This window comes from Hypomesus nipponensis, chromosome 17 (genome assembly GCF_054491055.1).
Source record: "Hypomesus nipponensis isolate SF chromosome 17, ASM5449105v1, whole genome shotgun sequence".
NCBI classification, from domain to species: Eukaryota; Metazoa; Chordata; class Actinopteri; order Osmeriformes; family Osmeridae; genus Hypomesus; species Hypomesus nipponensis.
The window spans coordinates 1599841-1621177 of NC_140377.1; the positions used below are offsets into that span (position 1 = coordinate 1599841).

At 48.6% G+C, this 21337-nt stretch overlaps 3 protein-coding genes and 1 long non-coding RNA gene across 4 annotated transcripts; 3 read left to right on the forward strand and 1 right to left on the reverse strand.

The window, feature by feature from the left end:
* The first annotated feature begins 1095 nt into the window (after positions 1-1095).
* On the forward strand, positions 1096-3164 carry dnaaf19 (dynein axonemal assembly factor 19). The gene is made up of 5 exons (XM_084676791.1): positions 1096-1184; positions 1377-1517; positions 1773-2125; positions 2352-2651; positions 3112-3164. The coding sequence occupies exons 2-5, from the start codon at positions 1378-1380 to the stop codon at positions 3162-3164; spliced, it is 846 nt and encodes a 281-aa protein (XP_084532917.1). The 5' UTR covers positions 1096-1184; position 1377.
* On the forward strand, positions 2713-5760 carry LOC146252888 (Ig-like V-type domain-containing protein FAM187A). The gene is made up of 4 exons (XM_084678661.1): positions 2713-3726; positions 4049-4294; positions 4693-5230; positions 5528-5760. Exons 1-4 carry the CDS (start codon positions 3313-3315, stop codon positions 5734-5736), a joined length of 1407 nt encoding a protein of 468 aa, XP_084534787.1. The 5' UTR covers positions 2713-3312; the 3' UTR covers positions 5737-5760.
* Positions 4124-6580, reverse strand: LOC146252889 (uncharacterized). Its single transcript, XR_014731914.1, has 3 exons — positions 6458-6580; positions 5587-5755; positions 4124-4249 (listed from the first exon to the last, which is right to left on the reverse strand). It is a non-coding gene; the product is annotated as an uncharacterized LOC146252889 (long non-coding RNA).
* Positions 6280-17297, forward strand: abi3a (ABI family, member 3a). Its single transcript, XM_084678666.1, has 9 exons — positions 6280-6744; positions 7777-7947; positions 9192-9371; positions 12713-12771; positions 13054-13146; positions 13435-13712; positions 13997-14125; positions 15411-15539; positions 15719-17297. The coding sequence occupies exons 1-9, from the start codon at positions 6613-6615 to the stop codon at positions 15880-15882; spliced, it is 1335 nt and encodes a 444-aa protein (XP_084534792.1). The 5' UTR covers positions 6280-6612; the 3' UTR covers positions 15883-17297.
* Positions 17298-21337: the final 4040 nt, after the last annotated feature.

Here is a 21337-nt window from a genome sequence, read left to right on the forward strand (position 1 = left end):
TATGGGGTTTAACATATTGGTTCGATTGTGCATTTGAAATATATTTCAAGTACTTGAAAATTGTTTGGGCCTCATGTCTGACCTTGGATCAGTGGTGTGGTCGTCTGCTCCTCCAGGTTGAGGCTGGGGTGAGGGCAAGGTTAACTTATCACGTATATGCAACCTGTCTTGAACGACCTTGAGGTCACTGTCTGATTTAACATGACAGGAGGATGCTTGTGTTGCTTCATACAACTGTCAACATCCAGCCACCTCGGGCTAGCGGTTTATCTAAGGGAGGTCATGTGACCCTGGTCTTCCCCGCTTGAGAGAACGCATTCACTGGCTCCTCCCCAGAACCCGTCCATGACCTCTGAACCCTCTCATGACCCCTGAACCCCCATGACCCCTGAACCCACTCCTGGGACCAGAGAGACATCAATGGGAATTGGCCAGGCCCTATTCCGTACATACACAGTATGCTGTAGACCAAAATGTTCTTTTCTACGTTATAACTGAATGTTCACTGTGTTGATGTGAATAAGGTTTAAAATGGTGGTTTCGTATGTGAATGGAAACAGACCTATGCTGGATTTTAAGTTATGTTTCTGTTTCCACTGTTCTTGATTTTTTGATCTAAATACAAGGATCTTTCCAAATGAAAAAGTGATATTTGCACATGTTGTTTTGTACCATGGGATTGATATACATGTGTTTAAGGCTTGGTGTAATAAAATATATGTGATTTGTGTACATGTTAGTTTTTAACGTTGTGTCTTAGCTCTGAGGCTTGTTTGTAAATAAGATTTAGCCTTGACCCTGCAACAATGTTGTTCAGATAGATACATTTCTCTTGCTTCTGTAATTGTATCTCATTTATACTAAAGTATTTTTACATGCTATGTGATGTTTTCATTTACCTGCCTGTAGTTTTAACAGAGTTAAGGAGAGAGAGAACGGGTAGGTCACAGAAACAGCGCATGGCCTAGATACATAAAGAAACAGGTGTATATCCATATGCAAGGCGATTTTAAAACGTCCTTCCTATCCAAAGTGCGTTGAAAGACGAAGGTGGTGGCAATCACGTTAGGCAATCCTGCCCTCTGCTGGTTTTATGGCCAAGATGCACCTCGCGAACAGGGGTTGCTATGGGGATGTGTGTTTACTAAGTGAGAGGGACCGGTGCAGAAACACAAAGACGTCAGGTAATGTTTGGAATATGACAATGGTGTTAACCACCCTAGTTATATCTAATTTAACTTCGGAATTCCAAGTGAATCCCAAGACTTTGACTAGCAGGAAACCGGTGAACAGTTAGCCGAATGAAATTGGATTAGCTGGCTAGCAAAGAGGTGTCAGCACATTTCACCCGTTGACAGAAACAGTCGCACGTTCAGGATGTCGGAAGAGATCGTGAACTTCTCCGCGTTGGAGCGCGAGCTGCAAGGTGCCCTCGAGGCAGACAGGAAGTACCAGAGAGAAAACGACGCAAAGTTTCGAGCTTTGCACCAGAAAGTTGGATCATACGAAGAGTTTAGGTAAAAGCACACCGATTTCACCCTACCGAGATAGCCAACGCTAGATTGACTCTCGGCATTTTTGTTTCATGTACCTATTAACTGCTTAAGCCATCATTAAAGTACATTCACTTTACAGACACTTTAGTCCAAAGCGACGCACATGCCCCCTGTGATATTATCTGCTTTAAAAAGTTCTACCACTGACCTATATCTAGACCCATTTCCTATGTGGAATCACATAAGTCTGTTCCTTTTCGTCCTCCACTCCTCTAGAGACATTGTCCAGGCCTCTCACCTAAGGCCTCTGGACAAGAAGGACAAGGCAGGGGGTCCTCGCAAGCAACCTTGGAACTCCCTGGCCTCCTCCACCTCCTGCTCTTCCTCCTACTCCTCCACCTCCTGCTCTTCCTCCTCCACGGACACACACAGTCAGCAGCACGACCGCCCCACCATGCAGAGTTCAGAGTGCGCCCTCCCCCAGACCCTGCCCAGGACCACGTCTGAGCTGAGCAGGTGCTGGCGTCAGCTGGCCGGAGCCAGCAGGGGGCGCTACAGGCTGCTGCTAGCAGTGGGAGGGCCGGCCCTCAGGGACATCTTCAGGGCAGAGGTCGGCTTCGGACTGCTAGGTAGGACGGCGGGGGAAGTTGACAGAAAGTCTGTGTTGATGTTCGTTTTTGTTCTGCTGATTTGATCTGGATGCGTCCTGAAGAGATATTAAGGAAATGAAAGAAACCTCGATGGATAGAAGTTGATTTAAATACATTGCTTAAATAATCCCTTCCTGTCCAATCCCCTCCTCTCTTCCCCTACTCTCTCCTCCTCTCTTCTCTCCTCCTCTCCCTTCCCCTCCAGGTGAGTTCATGGTGGTTTTGTGTGAGGGTCTTCAGCCCGGTGATGAAGGCAGGGTGACTGAGGTCTTGGAGGGACTGACCCAGACCCCCCGCTTCTCCCTCAACCTGGCCTTGCTCAGCCCCTCTGAGAGGGGCGCCTGTGAGAAGCTGCTCCCCCTGCTGGCCACAGCTGCTCAGCGCGGCCGGGGGCAGCGCGGGAGGAGCGGTGATGTGGGAGGTGACGGAGGAGAGGAGAAAGGGAGAGAAGGAGAGGAAGGGAATATAGATGATGCTGAGGAGCAAGGAGGGGTAACTGGAGGCGGTGGGATTGAAGGAGAGAGAGGGAGGGAGGGAGAGAGAGAGAGAGGAGGGGGAGGAAAGGAGAGAGGAGGGGGAGGGAGGGAGAGAGGAGGGAGGGAGAGAGGAGGGGGAGGGAGGAGGAATGCTGCAGTGAAACTACAGTGGGTTACAGAGACACAGAAAAGCCAAACCAGAGAATAGCTGACCTGATGCAGCTGTATGGGATTCAGCCTAACTCCACTCAACAATCACACTACAGCCTGGATACGGGACTCGACTTTGCTTGAAATATATTGTTGTGTATGTTATGAAACCTTATAAACAATTGGAGAGTGGGGAAGTAAAGCAAACCTTTCTTGTTGTATCAATAAATATGTTTTGAAAAATTCAGTGTGTGCCTTTGATGACATAGGGAGATGTTATTGGTCTATTTCGACATTCCAGAATGCTTAGTGTCATTGTGACACGGCGACCATTCATAGGAAGAACCCAGCCTAGAGGGAGGAGAAAGGTGTACGCAAACCTGTTCAACTGAAACTATTGGGAAATACTGTAAACAAAAAACTCCTTTGTCCAAGGAAATGACTGAAGACCAATATGACCGCAGGACAGGAGTTTAGATGAGACGGAATCTCCAGTCTGACCTCTGACCTCCTCCTGTTTCTGAGGTGTGGAGTGTAGTGATGTTGATGCTCCAACATGACCCGTTGATGGGACTCCTCTTATCTCTACCCCTGGACCTGGCTCCTTCCCTGGGTATCCTCTTAGTCTTCTTCCTCCTCCTCTCCCGCCCACCTGCCCTCCCACACCAGGGGCCCCTGTTGCCCCTCCTCCTGCCCCTCCTCCTGCCCCTTCTGGCTGGGGCGTTTGAGGCCCCTGAGGACCGGGAGAACGTCTTCACGCATCGCGCCTGCCCAGCCTTCCTGGTGTTTGACAATGCGGCCTACCTGGCTGGCATGACCCTGGAGCTGCCCTGCCACTGCAAGCCGGAGCAGGCCCTGGAGGTGGTGTGGTACTACCAGAGAGAGCTGGGGGACCGCGGAGCCACCAAGGTGCTCACAGACCTGCATGGCACCGCCCTGGTCGATTCCCAGCAGGTGTGTGTGTGGGGAGGGTGTGTGTGTGAGGGGAGGGGAGGGTGTGTGTGTGTGTGTGAGGGTGTGTGTGTGTGTGTGGGGAGGGGAAGGGAGGAGGGACTAGCAGGCATTTATTTCAACTCACTTTTTAATACTTTTATTAGTATCACAGAAGTTATTATACTTTATATACTATGTCATAGCTTACAATTGTACAGTATATTACACAACTTTATCATACTACACTATGCTTTATCATATTATTTGAGATTTGTTAAATGATCATTTCAGTGGTTATATTGTGTAACATGACTAAATGTAAAGTGAGTGCTGCTTCTGTCAGGTGGGCCGTGGGGGAGACATGCGAGGGCGCTTCTCCATCCGTGTGTTCAGCCTGCTGGTCTTCAGGGCCCAACCGGAGGACTCCGGACACTACCTCTGTGGCACTGCCGCCGGTGACTTCTTCTATGGTTACGACGTGGACGTGCAGGAGGCCCAGGGGGTGGTCCTCCAGGGGAAGGAGGCCAGGCAGCGACGCCTACGGCTAAAGAAAAAGAACACGCCTCAGAACCACCCGGCTCTCTACCAGGTCCAGAGTGGTTATCTAACTGTAGCACCACCCTCCGTACTGCGTCCACATGGTTATCTAACTGTAGCACCACCCTCCGTACTGCGTCCACATGGTTATCTAACTGTAGCACCACCCTCCGTACTGCGTCCACATGGTTATCTAACTGTAGCACCACCCTCCGTACTGCGTCCACATGGTTATCTAACTGTAGCACCACCCTCCGTACTGCGTCCACATGGTTATCTAACTGTAGCACCACCCTCCGTACTGCGTCCACATGGTTATCTAACTGTAGCACCACCCTCCGTACTGCGTCCACATGGTTATCTAACTGTAGCACCACCCTCCGTACTGCGTCCACATGGTTATCTAACTGTAGCACCACCCTCCGTACTGTCACGTTTCTGTGCCCGCAGGTGTTCACCAGCTACCGGGCCTGGTCCATGTGTGACCGCTGTGGTCAGGCAGGGGAGCAGACCAGGGTCGGGCTGTGCTACGTCCGCAGCCCCTACCTCCACGTACGTTACCGAGGCAACGACCCCAACGTGGTGTCCTGCCACTCGAGGGCCGTCCCCCGGAGGTTGGGCCTGACCCGAGAGGGGGGAGGACCCCCCCTGGGAGCCATGCTGGCGGTGCGGAGCTGCGCTGTCCCCTGCCCCCCCCCCAGGCCTCCTCCACCCCCCCAGAAGCTGGCCCTGTTGAAGTTCCTGGGCTACGGTCAGAGGCAGGGACCCAGAGACTCCATCCCCATCTACCACTACAACCACCCAGCCTCCACCCCCCTGGTCCTGGCCTGCCCCGGGGCTGGACCCCAGCACGCTGTGGCCTGGGACATGGGCTCCTCCCCCATATACCGCTTCCAGCACATGGAGGGGCTCAACCTGACGTCCCCGCGCCTGTTCATCGACCCAGGCCACCACCTCCACCTGAACCCCGCCCTCCAGGAAGACTCAGGTAGGCCGCGCCCGCTCCTGGGCTTTGATAATCTGCTGTGTTTATATATCCCTTGGGCCTACTCTTTGTACGCTGATTTGGAGAAAATCGTCTGCTAAATGAATAAGATGTGAATGTAAATCTCCATTCAGGGTCGTGTTGTGTAAGTGTGTGTGTGTACAAGAGTGTATGTGTGTAAGAGTATATCTGAGTGTGTAAGAGTGTATCTGAGTGTGTAAGAGTGTATCTGAGTGTGTAAGAGTGTATCTGAGTGTGTAAGAGTGTATCTGAGAGTGTAAGTCCTGTGCTGTGTTCCAGGGTCGTACTACTGCTGGCTGCAGGGCCGCAGAGCTGCAGAGATCAGACTGGTGGTGTACCTGGGTTTAGGCCATCGCCTCGCACTGTCCGACGCAGACAGGGCTGATGCTCTCTGGGTCATCCTGCTCTGCTACGCAGGCCTGACAGGAGCCTTCACCCTGGTGCTGCTGGGCAGGACGGCCCTCAGGACCACGCCACACCAGTACTAGACCTGATCTTCTTACTCTCCTAGAAACACATTTCAGATTAACGTGTTTAGATCACGCTCACGTTTCCACACATTAAACACATTAAACCCAATTATCGTGTGATGCGTTTTCATTGAGGGTACGTGAAAAGGATTCTAGACCATTTAAACTTTTAAACACGGCTAGACAGGGAAACCTTTGTAACTGGTTGTAGTTGTGTGCACTTGGATGTACTTTGTTGGGCTGGTTAATTATGTTCAGTAGGCCTACATTGGATACTTCCTCTGTAACTACTAACCATCTCTTCTCTTTTGAGACGAAGGAAGCGGTCAATTAGGTTTGTGTGGTACCCAGCGACATTGCGCATAATCGCTAGATGGCGCAGTTTCACATAATATAACCAAAAACAGAAAATACTAATTCATTTAAGCTATTTAGATTTCATTTTGTATTTTTACTTCATTACAAAAACCTTTGTTACTCAGGACAACTAATCAAGCTGACATTTGCTAAGTAGGGTTGTTTAAGATGGTTAGATTCCTGTGACAAGAGAGAGACACCAGGCTTACATCTAAGCAGACCACACGCCGACACTGACGCGCTTGTGTGTGAATTGCTGTGCTGCACGAAACCGCAAATGTCAAGGCGTTGCAGAAAAAGAGAGAAACGTGCATGCTGCAAGGTTCATGTCCCATTTTTGTAAACAGACATCGCTTTGAATAATAAGTAGTTCACTTCTCACCTTCTGCTTTTCGAGCGTGGGGGAATTCAATACTGCTTACTTAAAGTAGAGTTGTTTCCACTTCTGCTAAGTGACTTCCCTGGTCTCCCTGGATCCTTACATCGTTGTTAAGTTGCTGACTTTTCTCTCCGACCGGATTTGAGCGACACGGAAAGATGAAGGAACAAAACTTAACCGATGAAGTGACTAAAATCTTACAAGAAGCTCCTTCAGCAAGGAAAGCGCTGTTGGACAACTACAGCAACCTGCTGAATGTGGCCGAGTATTGTGAGAGCAACTACTTGCAGGTGAGTTTGACATAACGGTCAGTCAGCCGCCAACAATCGCGGGAAATGTCATAAGGGTTGTGAGGTGAAACTGTACAATGTTCCGTCTCGGTTTATCTGTCGGCACAGTAAGCATCAGTCACACCAAAATATAGGAGATTGCCCGCCAACAGTATCAATTGAGAGACACGTCTCCCCAGGCCTATAGGAGGCGGACAGAATTCACATTTCTTATATAGGCCTACTGTAGGTGTAAATTATTGCCATGTTTGTGTGCGCGCCCATGCGTGTGAACCTGCACAGGCACAGGAAGCGGGCATCCTTAGATGACGAGGCTGAGTTTGCACCCACGTTTAACATTTCTGTCAGCGCGAGTTTATGTGTAAGGATCTGGTTTTATCCTAAATTTGTGCAAGAGAAACTTAACAATTCCGTTATGTTGCTTTCTTTGATGCTTTGCGCGGACAGGATTGCAATGTGCTGTTAAGCCTGAAGCGCCAATGTTTTTTTTAAATTATAAAATCGTGTCAGGAAGGAGAAGCGCTGTTTTCTGACTTCTTGAGAAAAAAGCAATTGTGGTCTTTCACATCCTCGACACAAACACACGTAAGCACGCAGACAGACAGACAGACAAGCATTCACACACGCACATACACACAGGCCGAGGGAGTTTCTTCCGTTCTTGTAACAAAACCGGTATCGGCCATCTCTCTCTCTCTCTCTCTCTCTCTCTCTCTCTCTCTCTCTCTCTCTCTCCCTCTCTCTCTCTCTCTCTCTCTCCCTCTCTCTCTCCCCCCCCCCCTCTCTCTCTCTCTCCCCCCTCTCTCTCTCTCTCTCTCTCTCTCTCTCTCTCTCTCTGGCTGTCTCTCTCTCCCTCTCTCTCCCTCTCTCTCTCTCTCTCTCTCTCTCTCTCTCTAGGCTTTGATTTCAGAATGGTTTAAAATAAGACCTGGTGCCTTTGATTGATCTCATGAATTAACCAGTTAACTAATATATAGATATTAAATCGACTGAAACTCAAATGGCAACCATGCTGTATCTACCCCTCTCCAGGCAGGGGTTGACTCTAGCAAGGCGCTGGAGGAGACTAGGAACTTAGCCACCCAGTCTCTGGCCAGTGTGGCCTACCAGATCAGCACTCTGGCTACCAACGTGCTGAAGCTGCTGGATGCACAGACCTCCCAGCTGCTCCACATGGAGTCCTCTGTCAACCTCATCGGACAGGTAAACACCTCTTTCCACCTCTGTTTATTATCTCCTGCCCTCTCCCCCTTCCCTTCCCCTTCCCCCTCTTATTCTCTCCTCTGCTGTGCCACCATGGCCCTGTTAGTGCCACAGCCCCATCCAGCCTCATCCAGCCCCATCCAGCCTCATCCAGCCCCATCCAGCCTCATCCAACCTCATCCAGCCCCATCCAGCCCCATCCAGCCCCATCCAGCCACCCTAGTGCCAGACATTCCTCCACACTCTGTGTCCATTATGCAAAACCAGGTCACCTGAGACACAGTTAATGTGTGTAGCGTGGTTGGAGTGAGTGTGTGTGTGAGTCTGGGGTGCAGGGCAGGGTGGGGGGCAGGGTGGGGTAGAAGGCAGGGTGGGGGGGCAGGGTGGGGGGCAGGGTGGGGGGCAGGGCAGGGCAGGGTGGGGGGCAGGGCAGGGTAGAAGGCAGGGTGGGGGGCAGGGCAGGGTGGGGGGCAGGGCAGGGTAGAAGGCAGGGTGGGGGGCAGGGCAGGGTGGGGGGCAGGGCAGGGCAGGGTAGAAGGCAGGGTGGGGGGCAGGGCAGGGGGCAGGGCAGGGCAGGGTGGGGGGCAGGGCAGGGTAGAAGGCAGGGTGGGGGGCAGGGCAGGGTGGGGGGCAGGGCAGGGTAGAAGGCAGGGTGGGGGGCAGGGCAGGGTGGGGGGCAGGGCAGGGCAGGGCAGGGTAGAAGGCAGGGTGGGGGGCAGGGCAGGGTGGGGGGCAGGGCAGGGAGGGGGGCAGGGCAGGGAGGGGGGCAGGGTAGCAGCGAGACCTCAGCCTCTCCATGCAGCCGAGATGAAAGAGCCCAGTGTTCTCTGGGTCCCTAACCTCTGATTGATGCTCCTCATTGTCTGTTGGCTACAAGACAGGGTCCTTAACCACTGTATGCTACGTTTTAGGACACGCAATAACTGCATACTAAATACCAGGGCATACCAAGGCATTTGCATACTAATGAGCTGGCTCCCTAAACACTGCAGACTACATAACAAGATGGCTAACTTTTGGGCGTCCAGCCACTGAATATAGATTTTTGCCTGAAATAAATAAAGATCGACCCCTGACCATCTCCCTACTGCCTTGACCTCTGACCCATCCCCTCTGACCCCTCCCCTCTGACCCCTCCCCTCTGACCCCTCCTCTCCGACCCCTCCCCTCTGACCCCTCCTCTCCGACCCCTCCCCTCCGACCCCTCCCCTCCGACCCCTCCCCTCCGACCCCTCCCCCTGCAGACGGTGGACATGCACAGAGAGAAGGTGGCCCGGAGGGAAATTGGGGCGTTCACGACGGCGAAGAGGGTGCCGCGCAGCCACAAGATCCTGCCCCCGCCCGAGGGCAAGGAGCCCCGGCCCCGCTACACCCGCTGCCCCATCGCCTACTCCCACCTGGACGCTCTGGGCCACGGTATAAAGGTGAGGAGCTGGCACCCTGGTCACACGGCGGGTTGTTTTTTTTAAATGTTTGAAGAAAATGCTGACCTACAATGCAAACCTTCTTTAACAGTATTGTTTTTGTGGCTCTGGAATAGCTAAGTACTTGCATGCCTTCCAGTGTGGGCCAACTGAAATCAATCAAGAACTGTCTGACTGAGCTGGATAGATGGCCAACAGACAGTGATTGTCAGTTTCTTGTCTTGTGGGTAACACATAGCTACTTAGTTTGCTAGTTAATGTTAAGACTAAACGTTTGCTATATATTTTTTTATGAAAAGATTTAAAAAAAAACATCAGCAACACCAGGGGATTACTTGTACCATTTAATTTAACAATTTAAATGTTGAGGAGATTTAAATGTGGAGAATAACTAAACAAAAATGCCATACAAGATATATTGGAGGCTTGCTGAAACTTTTCTGGGACTTATTCATGAATCGTTTAGTCAAAATAGTTGTAAGAATAATATAGCCTACATGCATTTCACAACAATTAATATCATTTAGTAGGGAAGTCAGTTGGGAGTCAGATGGCTGAGCGGTGAGGTAGTTGGGTAATCAGAAGGTTGCCGGATCGACTCCCCGCTGTGCCAAATGATGTTGTGTCCTTGGGCAAGGCACTTCACCCTACTTGCCTCGGGGAGAATGTCCCTATACTTACTGTAAGTCACTCTGGATAAGAGCGTCTGATAAATGACTAAATGTAGGGAAAGAGATTGCCTTACAGTTGAGTAAAAACACCTTACGTAATGGAAAATACATTACATTACAGTGCATGCAGTAGAAAAGCAATTCACTAGATGCGCTGTACATGCATTATACACATTAAACAGCAATATTTTCTAGCATTCCAGTTAATCTACTGGCAGTTCTTAGCATCTCATGCTTAACTGAACATAATCAAATTTCTGAAGCTCTAGAACCACCATCCTTAAATACACCTGCAAATAACCATCCTGTAAATATGGCACTGTGTTCGTCCCACACTGGATTTGAACCTGTAACCTCTGACATCTCAAGCGCCACCATTACCAACTACTCCAACGAAAAGCTAGTAACCCATAGACTCGGGCGGCCTGCTACATACCTGAGTTGTTGGTTTCACCGATACACACCGGCTACATCTATGAATGACTTGTTCTGGGCAGGTGTCACGCTGTGAAACTGTTGGTTAAGACACTCATACAAAAAACTGATGCTAATTATCTGGGATTTTTTTTTAACAGCAGTCAAGTTGTCATTGTTTGTGTCAAACAAGTTGTGAATTTGTTGTAACGTTAAAACAGGAGATCATAACTGTGCTCAAAGTGATGCTCGAGCTCCAGTGGTGCTCTGTAGGTGAACGAAACTTTCGGAAGACGTTGTAGCAGAATCACGTGAAAAATTACAGGATATGCTTTTTTGTTGCATTAAATCTTACCCAGATACGATGGTGGTATTTTCCGATTGGCTATTGTATAGACCCTTTCTTTTTTTTTGATTCGCTGATAAGTGTCAGGCTCGACAAAGAACTCCAGGGGAGACGCGCTTGATTCCTGCCGGTTCCATAGTGAGAGTGGCGGGGCCAGAGGAATTTTGGTTGGGTGCTGCGGCTTATTAAATATATTATAAATATATATTTTTTTCTGCATGAGAAATACAATGTGTGGCGGGAGGGCGTGACAAAAGACCGAAATGAGTGACTGTCACGTTCAATCCGTGACACTTTAGAGCCCTGGGCACTGCCATTTGAAGTGTTGCTAACTAGCTAGCTTGCCGCGAGCATTTCTCAAACTCCCTGCACTACAATACGGACGATGGAAAATTGTGCAGCGTTTTCGCTCTTTTTATCTGATTGAACTCATAATCAGTGTCCATAATGTAAAAACACCTGTGACTGACTTCTTGACTGACTGAAGATGCATTCTTTGTCTGACTGCATGCACTGAACCGTGTTGTGAATTTGTAGTAGGATTACATCTACCGTAGCGTACATATACTGACAGTATTATACAGTAACATACTACATACTGTCAGTATGATACAATAACATGTACTGTAACATACTACATACTGTCTGCTGCTTATTATGTCAGGAGTACAGGCCCGGGTTTCCATGGAAACATGTCACTGGGACAACATACAGCCCTGTAACACACAGAGGAGTCCCGCCCACATACACACACACACACACACACACATACAACAGCCATATACACACATGTACAACAGACACACACACAACATCTCCTACCCAAAGCCATTCATTGGCCATCTTTTTCTCGTCCTTTCTCTCTTTCTTACTCTCATCTTCTTACAAGCTAGCAGCTCTGCTGTACAGCTGACCTTAATTTGCACAAACACACACACACACACACACATTCTCATTCTGCCCCTTACACCCAGACTCCCAGGCAGCCAGTCATTGTTCACCGTGGGAAAATAGCGAGACGCGCTAATTAGTCCTGCCAACACTAAGCCTCTGCATTGATGCTCTCACACAGCCCTCATCAGAAACACACACACACACTCTACCCCCCCACCCTACACACACACTCTACCCCCCCACCCCACACACACACACACACACACACACACACACACACACATTCTACCCCCCCCCCCCACACAAACACATTCTACCCCCACCCCACACACACACACACTCTACCCCACACCCCCACACACTCTACCCCCCCACACACACAAACACATTCTACCCCACACCCCCACACACTCTACCCCCACACACACACACACACATTCTACCCCCCACACACACACACTCTACCCCCCCCCACACACACACACTCTACCCCCACACACTCTACCCCCACACACACACATTCTACCCCCCACACACACACACTCTACCCCCCCACACACACACTCTACCCCCACACACACACACACACACTCTACCCCCACACACACACATTCTACCCCCCACACACACACACTCTACCCCCCCCACACACACACACTCTACCCCCACACCCCCACACACTCTACCCCCCCACACACACACACACACACATTCTACCCCCCCCACACACACACACATTCTACCCCCCCCACACACACACACACTCTACCCCCCCCCCCCACACACACATTCTACCCCCACACACACACATTCTACCCCCCACACACACACACACACACTCTAACACACACTCACAGCAGCAAAGCCCTCCACACACTGTCACCCATCCAGATAGATCTACAGATGACTGTCCCTGCGACTGAATGAGTCTGTCTGATGCTATTTCAAGTTTTATTTCAAAAGCTGAACTGTGAAACCATGAGTAAAGTGTCGTACCATGTCTGTCTGCCCAACAGGATTCTGGGAAACAGCTGGAGAGAACAGGTACGACTCGTAAACACGGCAGCAGCATCAGGTATGCACACCTCCTGAACCATGCAGGCTCTTCAGGTTTAGACATCACACAAATGTGTCAACACAAAAAATTAGAAACATTCCTCTTCTTTCTGCTAGTTAACCTTCCAGTTGTTTCTCACACGCATGCTACATCTTTCACTTCCTGACTTCAGACCACCAGTCAGACAGGAAGTTCATTCTCCACTTCCTCTCTGCTCAGTGGCCGTACAAAGTCACCAGGTTCTGTCTGCTGTGTCAAACTCAGAAGGTCACTGTAGTGTGTGTGTGTGTGTGTGTGCAGGGGGTCCAAGCCTCCTGAGCCAGTTCAGTGCCCTGTGGCTCCCTCTCTGTCCAGAGGAGCTTCCCTCTCCTCCCTCAGTGATCGCTCCACAGGGTAGGAAACACGCTCTCTCTCCCCCTCACTCTCTCTCTCTCCTTCTCTCCCTCTCTCTCCCCCTCACTCTCTCTCTCCTTCTCTCCCTCTCTCTCCCTCACTCTCTCCCTCACACTGTCCTCTCACACATCTTGTTTCCATACACACTTTCTCATACTAATTGTGTTTGTGTGTGTGCCTGTGTTTGTGCACATGCATGTGTGTGGGTTTGTATGTATGTGTCTGTGTGTGTGTGTCTGTGTGTGTGTGTGTGTGTGTGTGTGTGTGTGTGTGTGTGTGTGTGAACAGGTCCAGTTTTGGCAAGGCTGTACCTGTAGCTCCACCCATTGTGCCAAACTCACCTGAATGTGACATCATCACCACACTGCTAGAAGAGGCTCCGCCCCCTCCTCTGTCGGAGGCGCAGGTGGATGAGGGAACAGCTCCACCCCCACCCCCTCCCCCCCCCCCTCCAGCTCCTGGTTTGTCTGTAGCCCCTCCTCCTGCCCCAGCCCCTCCCCCCCAGCACGCTGGACTCTCCTGCATCCCTCCACCCCCAGCTCCGCCTCCGGCCCCACCCCTCCTGGGTCCCACCGCCTCTCTGGAGACATGTGAGTGGCCGATTCAGCTGTCAGTCAAAGTAAGACAGCCAACCACAGGGATGCCTCAGAGATAAGACACAGTAGAGGTTTGTTCTCTGTGCAGGCCTGAGTGGGACTCCTCTGTGTAGCCTCATTTCTAGGCTTCATCCAAGAGAACGAGGTCACTTAGGAGGTGGTGCTTCAACTCCCCTCTGACCAATCAGGGAACACAAAAGTGGCAGTGAGTCGTTGCTAGGCGCCTGTGACATTATCATCGCTTCTCTCCTCAGTGGCTGAGGAGAACGGCTTCCCTCCCCCATCCCCGCCCCCACCGTCTGACGACTCCCTCCCCTCTCCAGCCAATGAGGGCCTGGACCTCCTAGCCCCGCCCCCTCCGCCAAGTGTGGATCCTGAGGAAGGTAAGATAGGCCCGAGGGGGTGAGGAACTGGGGATCCTTAGTACCAATGCGTGGGTGTATGCAAAGATGGCATGCTTGCAACTGTCACTGCTGATGTTTGTTCAAGTTTGGGAGCGTTCTCTCTTTCTTTCTTTCTTTCTTTCGTTCGTCGTCTCTCTCCTCTCTCTCCATCTTCTGCTTTCTCTACTCCTCTCTTCTCTCTTTTCACCGTCTCTATTCTCTCATCAATCATCTCTCTTCCTTTCTCCTGTCTCTGTCTCCATCCTGTGCTCTCTCGTCTCACTGTACTCATCTTATTCTCCTTCTCTCTTTATCTCACTTCTCTTTCTTTCTTTCTTTCTTTCTTTCGTGCTTCCTCTCTCTCCTTCTGCTGTGGCAGCGCCCCCCCAGCCCAGACGCCCCAGGGTTCGACGCCCCCCCCCCAGCGCTCGCTCTGTGTCGCTCAGGGTCCGCTCTGGCCCCAGCTCTCGCTCGCTCTACACCCGCTCACTCTTCCTGCCCACCATCCAATCACGTAAGGTGTTGAGGCGCTGTCAGCCAATCATAGATGAGTGAGCATTGTCTGACCAGTAGAAGTCATGCAAAGGTAGTGTCATTGAATGATATTTTCTAATAATTATTGCAAAAACGTCTAGCACTTCTTATATCATCTAATCAGAAACCTCTAAAGTCTGAGAAGATATTGACAAGATGTTGAATCCTCTCCTCTTTTCACCTGTCAGTCATGATCCCCCCTCCCCCTCCATACCCTCCCCCCATGGCCCCCACAGTCCCCATCTCCCCCCTGCCCCCCCTCTCCTCCCCTCGGCCGCTACACAGCCTCCCTGCCCGCCTGGAGCACCTGGGTAAGTGATCAGAGCCACCCTGCTGTTCTCCTCCAGGCCACAAGAGGGCACTGTCCCAGTGTGGGTCTGGAGGGGGAGCCAGCTACCCTAGCTAGCCTGCCACTGCTAAGCGCCTCTGCTGTGCTGCGTCCAGGTAGACCAGGGAGCTGCTGGCGTGGGTCGTCTCAGCTGCAGTAGAGGGGGATCAGGTTATGAGGGGCGGTCGTGTTGTGTGAAGATGCTTCTCTCTCTGAAACAGCCGGGACATGAACTTCCTGTTTTTATCAAATCACTTTGATGACCCAGAGCCCTCCAGGCTGTACTATAAGTGCATCTCGTAGCTGATTACAGACTGGAAGTTGGTTCTAGTCTTCTAAGCTACTGACTTCTGGTTGGTTTAGATTCAGAGTCGGATAACCAGCCTACGTAGTTGTTTAAACACTTCTGTCCAATCATGCTAGATCTGGAGATCCCAAGCCTGCCCCCTCCACCGCTATTGGATGATGAGGGGGGATTTTACAGCATCATGCCCCCCCTTCCTCCCCCGGTGGACTATGACACACTGGCACCGCCTGAATACTTGGAGAAGGGTTGGTAGCACTGTCATTGGCCTGTTTTCCTGTGTGTGTGTGTGTGTGTGTGTGTTCACATTCTGCGTGCGGTGTGTGTGGCGTGTGTGATTTTGGTTCAAAGTAAAAACCTAACTGGACTGGAGCTCTGCGTGCATGCAACACATGTGAGTCTGACTGCAGTTCCTCACTTGTCCTAGTGGTGGCGCTGTACCAGTTTGACACGGGTAAGCCAGGTGACCTGGCGTTCCAGGAGGGGGATGTGATCTACGTGACGAGCAGGAACGAGGACGGCTGGTGTGAGGGAGTGCTGCGCGGCCAGGGGGGGTTCTTCCCCGGGAACTACGTCCAGTCCACCTGTTAAAACCAACACACACACACACCACACATACACACCACACACACACACCACACACCACACACACACCACACGCCTTTCTGACGGTGTTCGTTAGAGAGTCGTCATGTTACATAGAGGATATTCTACTCGCTGGAAATCGAGAGAACATTTAGAGAACATTTTAGAGAATTTTTTTGGGAGAAAATGAATAGAGTGTAAAATCAATTAGAGCAAATCGATATTTGGGTGTTCCTGCTGTTGCAACTTGACTGGAACAGAATGATAGTTTACAATTCCAGGGGGCTGTTTGCATTGGATCACAAAGTAGAGAAGTGGTTCACCTTTTTAAAGACATCTTCTGCCCTCTACTGGCTGTTTTTCGAATCAACACACTTTTTCTTTTTTTTTACAAAGCTTCAATTCTTTTTAATAGAAAAAAACAATCATTCCATTGAGAAAGTGCTTGTTTAGTTAGAATGTGGTTGCAAGAAGTTCGTGGTTAGCAGCTGGTGTAGCTGCTGAGTGTAAAGGTATATAATAATAATAATACTTAATTCATATTGCACATTTCATACAAGAATTGCAGCTCAATGTGCTTTACATAAAACCAATAATAAAAGTAATACAACCTTTCTGAAAACAGGTTTGCGGTAATCCAGAATACGGTATCGCCTATCAGGTTCATGTCTCAGTTCTAAGTACCAGGTTCAAGTTCTGACTTCCTGTCTCTGGCGAATACTGTGAAATAGGCCAGGCTGCTTAGAGGTGGTGTCATAGGTGGTGTTATAGGAGAGGTGTTAGAGGAGAGGTGGTGTTAGAGGAGAGGTGGTGTTAGAGGAGTACATTCAGGATGGATACTGTGACAGGCAAGGCTGCATCCTGTACATTCAGGATGGAAACAATGACAACAAGGACGAGATAAATAGAAATAAAATAAGAAAGTATTAAAGAAGGATCAAATATGTAAAACAGAAAGAAATAAGGAATGAAAGGGAAGAATAAGAAAAAGGGAAATTAGAGAACGAGAAAATAAAACATGTATGTATGTAGTTTACAGTATTCCACCTGGGCGAGGTTTGGATTGTACTGATTTTAGCAAACTATGTGGAATATCTTTATTGTAAACGATATGATACTATTGTTAGTGGGTTTGTCAGATTGGCAGTAATGTAGTCTGGAGACATTTCAGTATTAACTTTGCAATAAGTGGGTATAAATTACATTTTGAATTGTATTTTGTGGAACTAATACATTTGGTGTTTTGTTTTGAACTAAGATAAATTAATATATTAAATTAGAGTATGCAGTATAAAAATATTTTTATGACTTGTCTGTTTTGTTGAAAATATTCAGTAGTGAATGGTTTGAGATATTTACAGATGATTTGAAATGATCAATGCTCTTGCTTTTATTTTTTATTTTTTTCAAGGATTATGAAATGTAGCTTTGTAAAAGAAAATAATAAATAAAAAAATAATTGTGTTTTGAATATAAGTGTTTGTGTAAATACTTGTTTGTGTGTTTAGCTTCTTGTCGTCGTCGTTATCTACCGCTTGTCCAGGGGTCGAGTCGCCCGCTTGTCATATCTGACTATTATGACTTATTATTATTGTCAGCCAATTGCATCTTCAGCTTTTTCCCTCCAGAAAAACGTAGTTCTTTCACTATCTAATCCTTTTTTGTCATCTTGCACTCTACTCCTTTCGTATTTTTTTCTTACTTTGTATATTTTCATCTATTAATCTTCTTGTTTCAAGACCTCGTCGTTCAAGACCCCAGATTACAACACACATACTTGTAATTAGAAGTGCAAATAACCTCATCTGAATTACTTCACTTCAGTACAACAACAAAATCTCAAGTTGCCTTCGGTTACTACCGGTTAGAGGTGCAGTCTGACTGTTTGACTGTGGGCTTGTCACTGTTGCTTTAAATAGTTCAGTGTTGCCATAAACTCTTTGATTCTGAACCTCAACCCTTTTAACACACATTCTCTCTGATAAGGCTCACTCACACAGACACAGAAACACACCTACACAATCACAACTCAAGCTGAAGGTTGAGATTCATCGAAGTGACACGCAAGGTAAGAGTAACACGCCAGGCCTACGGGTTTTGACCTTATCATAACACTACGGTTTTTAGGAGATTTCAGTCTATGTCTGCTGTTCTTGGATGCATTGATTCTGTACACTGTCGAGCGAGAGAAGGAGGGAGAGAGGGACGGTCAGAGGGAAAATGCAGGCGATTCTCATACAAAGAGAGAGAGAGCGAGGGACAGAAGAAGCAGAACAGAGAAAGTAGAAGGCTGAGTTTGTGAGGCAGTCGAGAAAGTAAGCCTTGTAGGGTTCTCTCTGTGGTGGAGAGAGAGAGAGGGAGATCGTTTCAAAAAGAAACTTTTTGAATCTTTTTGTCTGAGTCAAACACTCTGAGTCAAACACTCAGTCGAACAGAGAAGACACTTATGAGATTTTTGTTTTTAGACTTATACAGTAACAGTAACCTGATGAAACCAAAGTCTCATTTATACCGTTAAAATTCTGTGATTTAAGGAATAAAAACATAAATTACATTAAAGATATGGCAGGTTCCAGGCTAATGAAGCTGCACAATCCGGTATTGAGACAGAGATCTTCAACATGTTATGGATCGTTGTAAAACCCCTATCCCTAACCAAAAGAATGACCTGATATAAGTTTGTCTATGGTTGAAACTTTTGAGGATGGTGATGAAGAAAGTTAATAAACTAACTTGACTGTGGTTTCATAGTAGCAGAAAAGAAAGGATATAGAAATGTCTTTGGAACAGGAACAAGTCTTTGAGAAGACTCTCTAGGGTCATCTGGATCCCTGTTTATGACCACCCACCTGACCATGACTGTGCTGTTTCCTAAGATGTCCTTTAAGGGTATAAGATAACTCTGTCTGTCTCAGTCGACCATTCTGACAGGACCAAACTTGCGTTTCACAACAACTACATATAAAATGTACACATACTAATATTTATATAACATACGTTATATAAGCATGTGCGTGTGTGTTTAAAGTGTGAGCATGGGTGTACACAGTTTTAAAGCAGCTTTCAGGAACAGTCATTTTCAGTTGGTGCATGTTTATCAATTCTGTGTCCCCTGACAGTAATCCAGTTAGATTCCAGAACACTGTTACTGATGTGGAGGCTTACCTGGAGGTTACTCCAGGATACAGGAGAAGTTTAGCACCTGGCCATGCACACACACACACACACACACACACACACACACACACACACACACACACACACACACACACACACACACCAAGTTAAACCAAGATGTTTCCTGTTTCCCTCAGAGTCCTCTTGAACTCCAGCTACTAACCCTAACCCTGAAAGATGGGTTTCCTTGAGTGAGTCCTGCCTCCTCCACCTCTTCTTCCAGTCCCCCCTCTCTCTCTCTCTCTCTCTCTCTCTCTCTCTCTCTCTCTCTCTCTCTCTCTCTCTCTCTCTCTCTCTCTCTCTCTCTCTCTCTCTCTCTCTCTCTCTCTCTCTCTCTCTCTCTCTCTCTCTCTCTCTCTCTCTCTCTCTCTCTCTCTGTCTCTCTTTCTCTCTCTCTCTCTGTCTCTCTCTCTGTCTCTCTCTCTTTTCTACCCTTCTCTTTCACCAGCGGTAGCTCCTACCGTCCTCCCTTGGCTCTCTAACCTTCCTCTCCCCTCAGGATCGTCCTTCCCATGTTGACGTTTGGCATCACCATCCTGTGCTGCTCGGCGTTCTGCAAGCTGTTCCACCGCATCCGCGAGGCCCGACTGGAGAGCGAACTCAGACCAGAGCGACCCTCCATCTTCGTCATCCCCCTGCCTGGCTCCTCCCACGAGCACAACGCCCCTCACCGCCCCCCCCGCTACAGTGTGTCCACCTTTTATAGCCTGCCACCACCTTACAACGAGGTACGCCAATGCTTGCACTGTTAGTATGGGCCGGGAAATGTAACACCGAGCGTACATGTACATCTAAGGTGGCTGAGAGGTTAGGGAATCGGACTATTAATCAGAAGGTTGCCAGTTCGATTCCCGGCCGTGCAAAATGACGTTGTGTCCCTGGGCAAGGCACTACACCCTACTTGCCTCGGGGGGAATGTCCCTGTACTTACTGTAAGTGGCTCTGGATAAAATGCTTAAATGAATGTAATATCTGACATAGACAAGCTGGAAAAGAGCGAGTGTCCACTCTCTCTCCTGACCTTGACCCCTGACGCTGATGTTTGTGTCCCAGGTGGAGATGAAGCCAGACGTCTTCCTCCCTCCAGAGGGCCCCCCTCCTGCCTACTCAGATGTCTCTCACTCTGCAGCCTTCCCCTCGTTACCCCAGCAACCACAGATGGAACATCCACAACCCCATCACCAACCACAGGACTGAACCAACTGGAAGGGGTGTCATGGCGAAAGACTTTAGGGGGGAAACAGAGTATTTAAGACATGGGCCTAGTCGATGTAAGACTGACTGACTGAGTGTGAGAGAAGTTGCACCTCATGTTTTGGGATGTCTTCAAATTAGTCTTTTTTCTATTTCACCAAGAAAGGGTTAGAACCTAATCATCCTGTCTTCACAGGGCCTTCCCCAGGTTGGGGCTTCAGGTTATTATAGGTTAATATCATTTTGTAGAATATTTTGAAATACCTTTCCAGTTCTATTATTATTGTGTTTTGTGATGTCATTCCATACTGTATAAATGATATTCATACTGCTCATGTTTTTACAATAAATTATTAGTACCTTGTTTGTGTGGAAGGTTACAGCCTGTTCTAGCCCTTATCACTACGTCCGCCCCTGATGGTGATGCTGGGAAAGAGAAGGTGCTCTTTAGCCTGTCCTGTTTCACAACCTACAACAGTAAACATATAAAACTCAGTTAATCAGAATTCTCTTGACCCCACCAGCTGATTGTGTTCCATTGATTCATTGGCTCATCCCCTGTGGTGATCATAAACTTGCTGGTTTCCCAGCCAATCAGAGACAAGCTTTTGACAGGTGTGTAGTCATCTACTGACTTAGATGTTTTATGTTTCTATGTGTCTGTCAGTCATTAGTGGAGATAGTGTGGCCTGTCTGACAGCACTGTGGTGACGCTGTGCTGATCTCAGAGGTGACGCTTTGCCGACAGGTCAAGATGGCCCAGGTCAGGTTTAAACGTCTATAAACTGCAGAACATGTTTTCACCCAAAAAGGGACTTCTTGATCAGCAGTCAACTGTACTTTTTTTAATCCTGAGAAACAAAATCCCAGTAGATGAAGTCACAGGTGGGGACATTCCTGTCATCACAAGAAGTGGAACATTTTATGAATGGAAGGAAAAACAAGAGCACTATCACAGGACAACTTCCTTAAGTGCGTTAAAACTGGGGTTAGTCTAACCCTAACCCTAAGTCTTGGCACTCGAATCACATACAGCATACCTGTGTGTTTACTGAAACTAGGAGCACTCCATTAAACTGATCTCAACTCA

Excerpts from the sequence above, each read along its gene's own strand:
- LOC146252888 (XM_084678661.1), top strand. The coding sequence starts at position 3,313 with ATGTTGATGCTCCAACATGACCCGTTGATGGGACTCCTCTTATCTCTA. Across the intron at positions 3,727-4,048 it reads CCCTGGTCGATTCCCAGCAG|GTGGGCCGTGGGGGAGACAT; the intron begins GTGTGTGTGTGG and ends TGCTTCTGTCAG. Across the intron at positions 5,231-5,527 it reads CGCCCTCCAGGAAGACTCAG|GGTCGTACTACTGCTGGCTG; the intron begins GTAGGCCGCGCC and ends GCTGTGTTCCAG.
- dnaaf19 (XM_084676791.1), top strand. The coding sequence starts at position 1,378 with ATGTCGGAAGAGATCGTGAACTTCTCCGCGTTGGAGCGCGAGCTGCAA. Across the intron at positions 2,126-2,351 it reads GGTCGGCTTCGGACTGCTAG|GTGAGTTCATGGTGGTTTTG; the intron begins GTAGGACGGCGG and ends CTTCCCCTCCAG. Across the intron at positions 2,652-3,111 it reads AGGAGGGGTAACTGGAGGCG|GAAGAACCCAGCCTAGAGGG; the intron begins GTGGGATTGAAG and ends GACCATTCATAG.
- abi3a (XM_084678666.1), top strand. The coding sequence starts at position 6,613 with ATGAAGGAACAAAACTTAACCGATGAAGTGACTAAAATCTTACAAGAA. Across the intron at positions 12,772-13,053 it reads AAACACGGCAGCAGCATCAG|GGGGTCCAAGCCTCCTGAGC; the intron begins GTATGCACACCT and ends GTGTGTGTGCAG. Across the intron at positions 14,126-15,410 it reads AAGTGTGGATCCTGAGGAAG|ATCTGGAGATCCCAAGCCTG; the intron begins GTAAGATAGGCC and ends CAATCATGCTAG.